Source organism: Sprattus sprattus (genome assembly GCF_963457725.1).
Source record: "Sprattus sprattus genome assembly, chromosome: 21".
Lineage (NCBI taxonomy): Eukaryota > Metazoa > Chordata > Actinopteri > Clupeiformes > Clupeidae > Sprattus > Sprattus sprattus.
Genome location: NC_137919.1, coordinates 9,475,855 through 9,480,421, shown reverse-complemented (window position 1 = coordinate 9,480,421; position 4,567 = coordinate 9,475,855). Strand labels below are relative to the sequence as shown.

The 4,567-nt window shown below is 40.7% G+C and overlaps 1 protein-coding gene across 1 annotated transcript; it reads right to left on the bottom strand.

Moving 5' to 3' along the window:
* Positions 1-845: 845 nt before the first annotated feature.
* On the bottom strand, positions 846-2,417 carry LOC308382440 (histone H2A.Z). Its single transcript, XM_080860168.1, has 5 exons — positions 2,369-2,417; positions 2,022-2,099; positions 1,625-1,738; positions 1,376-1,505; positions 846-1,232 (listed from the first exon to the last, which is right to left on the bottom strand). The coding sequence occupies exons 1-5, from the start codon at positions 2,369-2,371 to the stop codon at positions 1,171-1,173; spliced, it is 387 nt and encodes a 128-aa protein (XP_080716294.1). The 5' UTR covers positions 2,372-2,417; the 3' UTR covers positions 846-1,170.
* Positions 2,418-4,567: the final 2,150 nt, after the last annotated feature.

The following is a 4,567-nucleotide window of genomic DNA, read 5'->3' as shown; positions in this document are numbered from 1 at the left end:
TGCAGACAATGAGGACTGCCGCCTAGTGGTAGAACAGTGTCACTAAAAACGCACCCTACCTGCAAAAGGATCATTCAACCCAGTTTTATGTGGGAGATGCAGATATGTCTCAATACACTGACTACGGATTATTTTTTTAATAATCCAAGAATTTCCCCCGCGAAAATATATATATATATAGACTAACAAACCTCTAAACGGCCTAACTTCATGACGTCGAAATTGTCATTCATGCCCCCAAACATATACAAGTATAGCCTATAGCTTCGAATTAACGGTTCATGAACGTTAAAAGAGCATGCAATGCTGTGTAATGTGTCCATGTTAAAACATTTTTTTTAATTCGATCTCTTTGTATGTCTGGTGCCAGAACCATGCGAATCAGTCATTTCTAGCATCAAGTGCAAGCCCAGGACAACACTTGGTTCCCATGTTACATTTATATTTTTCTTCAGTATATGCCAGAATCAATTCTGACAGCACTTTAAAACAAACTTGTCTGAAAACACTTTTAGCAATCAGTATTATTGAGCCTGTACAGCCACCAAATGATCACAAGTTAGGCTACTTTCCAAACTGTTTTACTCATTGCACGTTGAACAAACTTAACACCCTACGTTCATCTAAAACTGCGATGCAAAACAACCCTCGTACAGCCAAGTAAAGAAGTAGTTCCTCAGCTGGAAAAATAGGGTATTTTCCTACCTTCCTTATTAATGAGAAATATAGACCCCAAAATTAGCCTCGCCAGTCCATAATTGTACCCCTACCCACCAAACACAGGGACCTTCAACAGCAAATAGCCCCTCAAAGACAGACAAGAGGCCATTACATAGAGAGGCAGTGTATTTTGAGCTTTATTTGCATAAAACCTCAAAATCAATGGATAAAGTAATATGCCAAATGTATACAAACAAACTGGAGTACATTAAAACTATAGCACCAAAAAAATACAAAAGAAAACCAGCTTCTCTGAAGCCACGTTTTAAAAAACACCCCAAAAATGAGTAGATGCAAAGCTTGGGCAGTTAAAAAAATAAAATTAAAAAAAGGGTAGAACACATACAAGGGGAACTCTATACAACTACACATACAGACAGCAATACAAAGGGGGGGAACCACGTTCAGCTTAAGGTCCTGAGAGTGACATCAACATGGGTCTCCACGCAGTTATACGGTCTTCTGTTGGCCTTTCTTTCCGATCAGGGACTTGTGGATGTGTGGAATGACACCTGGAGGACGGAATATGTTACATTAAAACGGTGCGGTTCACTTTAAGCAATATCATCGATATTCTAAATCTGTAATGCCTAGCTAATCAAGCGTGGACAAATGACAAGCAAAAGGCACATATAATCAAAACAAAAACACATACCACCGCCGGCGATGGTCGCTTTGATAAGCGAGTCCAACTCCTCGTCTCCTCTGATGGCGAGCTGCAAGTGGCGAGGGGTGATACGCTTCACTTTAAGATCCTTAGATGCGTTTCCTGCCAACTCAAGCACCTGCGCACAGGTAGAAAGACCACGATTAAAATCAGCGTGATGTCATGCGGTGCAATACTCACACCCCAAACAGTGGCAAAATCGCGTAAAAGTTAATTGTCATCACAAGCTAGCGTTACCTCAGCCGTCAGGTACTCCAGGATAGCGGCACTGTACACCGCTGCGGTTGCGCCAACGCGACCGTGACTTGTGGTCCTGGACTTCAGGTGTCTGTGAATACGGCCGACTGGGAACTGCACGAAACAGGCAACAGAGCGCCAAAAATGATTGAGACCGTCACCGGTGATCCAGCAATACACGTTTACGAGCAGCACAAATGGGGAAAAGTCCAAGTGAAGTCTACAACAAGCATGCGAACAACGTAATGTAAACAAAAAAAAACTTAATCGCCCATGCTCATTGTCGAAACAAAAATGACGTTATCGAAATAGCGGTGAATAATTGGCCTAGCTTTGTTAACTAGCATACAGGCTAGGTGGCACCGGAGGCGCGCTTTTAGCTTGATACAAAACTGACCTGCAGACCGGCTCTCTGCGAGCGCGAAACGGCCTTTGTCCTCGCCTTCCCGGAGTCCTTTCCAGCTTTTCCGCCAGCCTAGAAAGACACAGAATGAGAGAAACAGAAATGTAATAAACCAGGATACGCTGTTACATTCGCTGCTATGACAAATTCCCATCATTTCGCAAACATGCTAAGGTAACATTAGCTAACGTTATCTGATAACGTTGGGGGCAGCCGACCCTGTAACTGTATTTTAGATTTTCTATTACCAAATAAACCGGTATCAAGCTTTCACAGACCACTAAACATGATTGTATGGTGGGGTTTTATACTTAAACCACACATTTAAATGCAATGCTTACCATTTTTCTTTTAGAGGCAAACCAAAATCCTTCGAGACAGTATACTAAACAAGTCTTTCGCCTGATTTGAACTAGTTATCCCGCCTTCTGACCGTAATATATTTGGAAAGTCCTGGACATCCGGGGTACTGCCTGCCCAAAAAGGACCAATGATTTCCCGTCTATGTCTGTCTGTTGTAAATCCTAGCCAATCAAACGCTTTGCAACAGGGAAGGCCAACATAATTTGTTTTCGCACTGGCCATCGGGTTTCGTAGTTCGGCTTGAAGTCTTTGGTTTAGATTAAAGGCTGCTTTTAATTCATTTCTAAATAATATCGATAGTTTAAAAATTATGAACATATGAGGGTGTCACCTGATTGACCATGTTTTTGAATGGGGATGTGTAGTTTCGGTAACTAATCGAAAGTAATTTTATAACATTACAGGTGAAGATGATTTTTTTCATAATTTTAGACACATAGCCTACCTACATAGACACATAGCCTATGCCTACTTGGAACCAATTAAACGATTCATTGAAGTTGTACCTGGACCTTTAAGTTATTTGCCGGGTTGGAACAATATTTTAATTCTGTATGAACACACTTGAATCCATTTATTTACATTGGCGAGTTAATCACTCTCAAGATTATATATATTAACAATTACGAAAAAAACAGGCATATTCGAAATTAAAGTTTTGTCCGAGAAAAAGCTTGTCCCCTGTACACAACTAATGCAATGGACTACACGGACCTCATGCAAAACACTTAACAGCTGTGAACGGTCTGTTTCAGTGGAGAATAAGACTGGGAATGGCTTAACTCTTGGTTAATTGCTTTCGATGTGGGGGTTGAATAGGGAATTTTCACCCAATTCATCAGATGAAAATACAACACACCAAACCATCAATGGCTTTGACCTAGAACAGTCTGTTTCAAATATACGTATTTCATATAGTAGGCACGTGTTATCACCATCACATGAATGCGGTACAAAGACATGATGTCGTGCATGACGCTTCATACAGGAAGGCAGGTATAGGCATATCTAACTTATGGGGAGAATAGGCTATGTTACTATGGCACTATAGACATGGTGTAGTGGTCCCTGGAGAAGTGGGTTTACTCTAAAAAAAAAACCCATTAAGCAGCCCATACAGCACAGGATAAACACCCTGTTTTGAGAAGTGGGTATACTCAATGCTGACTGAAAAATAAGTGGGTATACTCCGTATACCTGTGTATACCGTGGACTACACCAGTGACTATAGACTATGCAACTATGGCCTCTATAAGGCAGTCACTTATTAAACATTGCTTGTGTTAATGTTTAATAATTATTCTCCCAAAACACGTTTGAATAATATACTTTGTCAAAGGACATAGGCGCCCCAAACATCTATTTTGACCTCAAAAGTTTTTTTCTACATTTAATGCACTTTACATAGTTAAAACATCATGCACACATTACGTCACACAACACATTACATTTGTCTTTGGTTTAATTATTGGACCCCTATATACAGTGACTTGTACATTTAGTCTGCATACAGACTATGTTTTGCCATGTCCACTTTTATCCACAAGGTGGCAGCAGATACATGCCGTTTGCTGTCCCGAACAGACATAAATAAGCTCAGATCCAGTTCTGCAATCTGTCCCTTTGGCCAGTCTGACAGGATCATTCAAATCCACACACTTCTGGGTGTCAAAGTAATGCACTAACTGTTATATAACCTCTAAAGGAAGGAGTGTTAGTGTATGTGCATGACAGGACAGGAGTCAGTATGAAGACTTTTATTTCAATCATTTTTATCACATGAATTCTGTGGTATCCTGATTATCTGGTTCACATTATTGCATACCACCCCATTCCATCAGGAGGGACAGTAAACCCCCTGGGCTCAAGACATTGACAGCAGATCAAGTAGAGATAACCTGAGTGATGATTGTTCTGCAACCTCTGTGCATTCCTGAATTAAATGCTAAACGTGATCATCTCGAGTGAATCCTCTCTTACTGAGAACTAAGATATCACAAAAACATTAACAAAGCAAGGAATACATTAAATCCACAATGTGTCGATGAAGTCCCTGTGTTGCATCGTGCTTCTGTGTTATTTATACGCAAAGGGAAAGCATAGCCTACTAAGAAGTCCACATGTGGCCCCTTTCTATCAAGTTGAGACCCTTAAACAGTTCCGTTCACAGCTTCCAA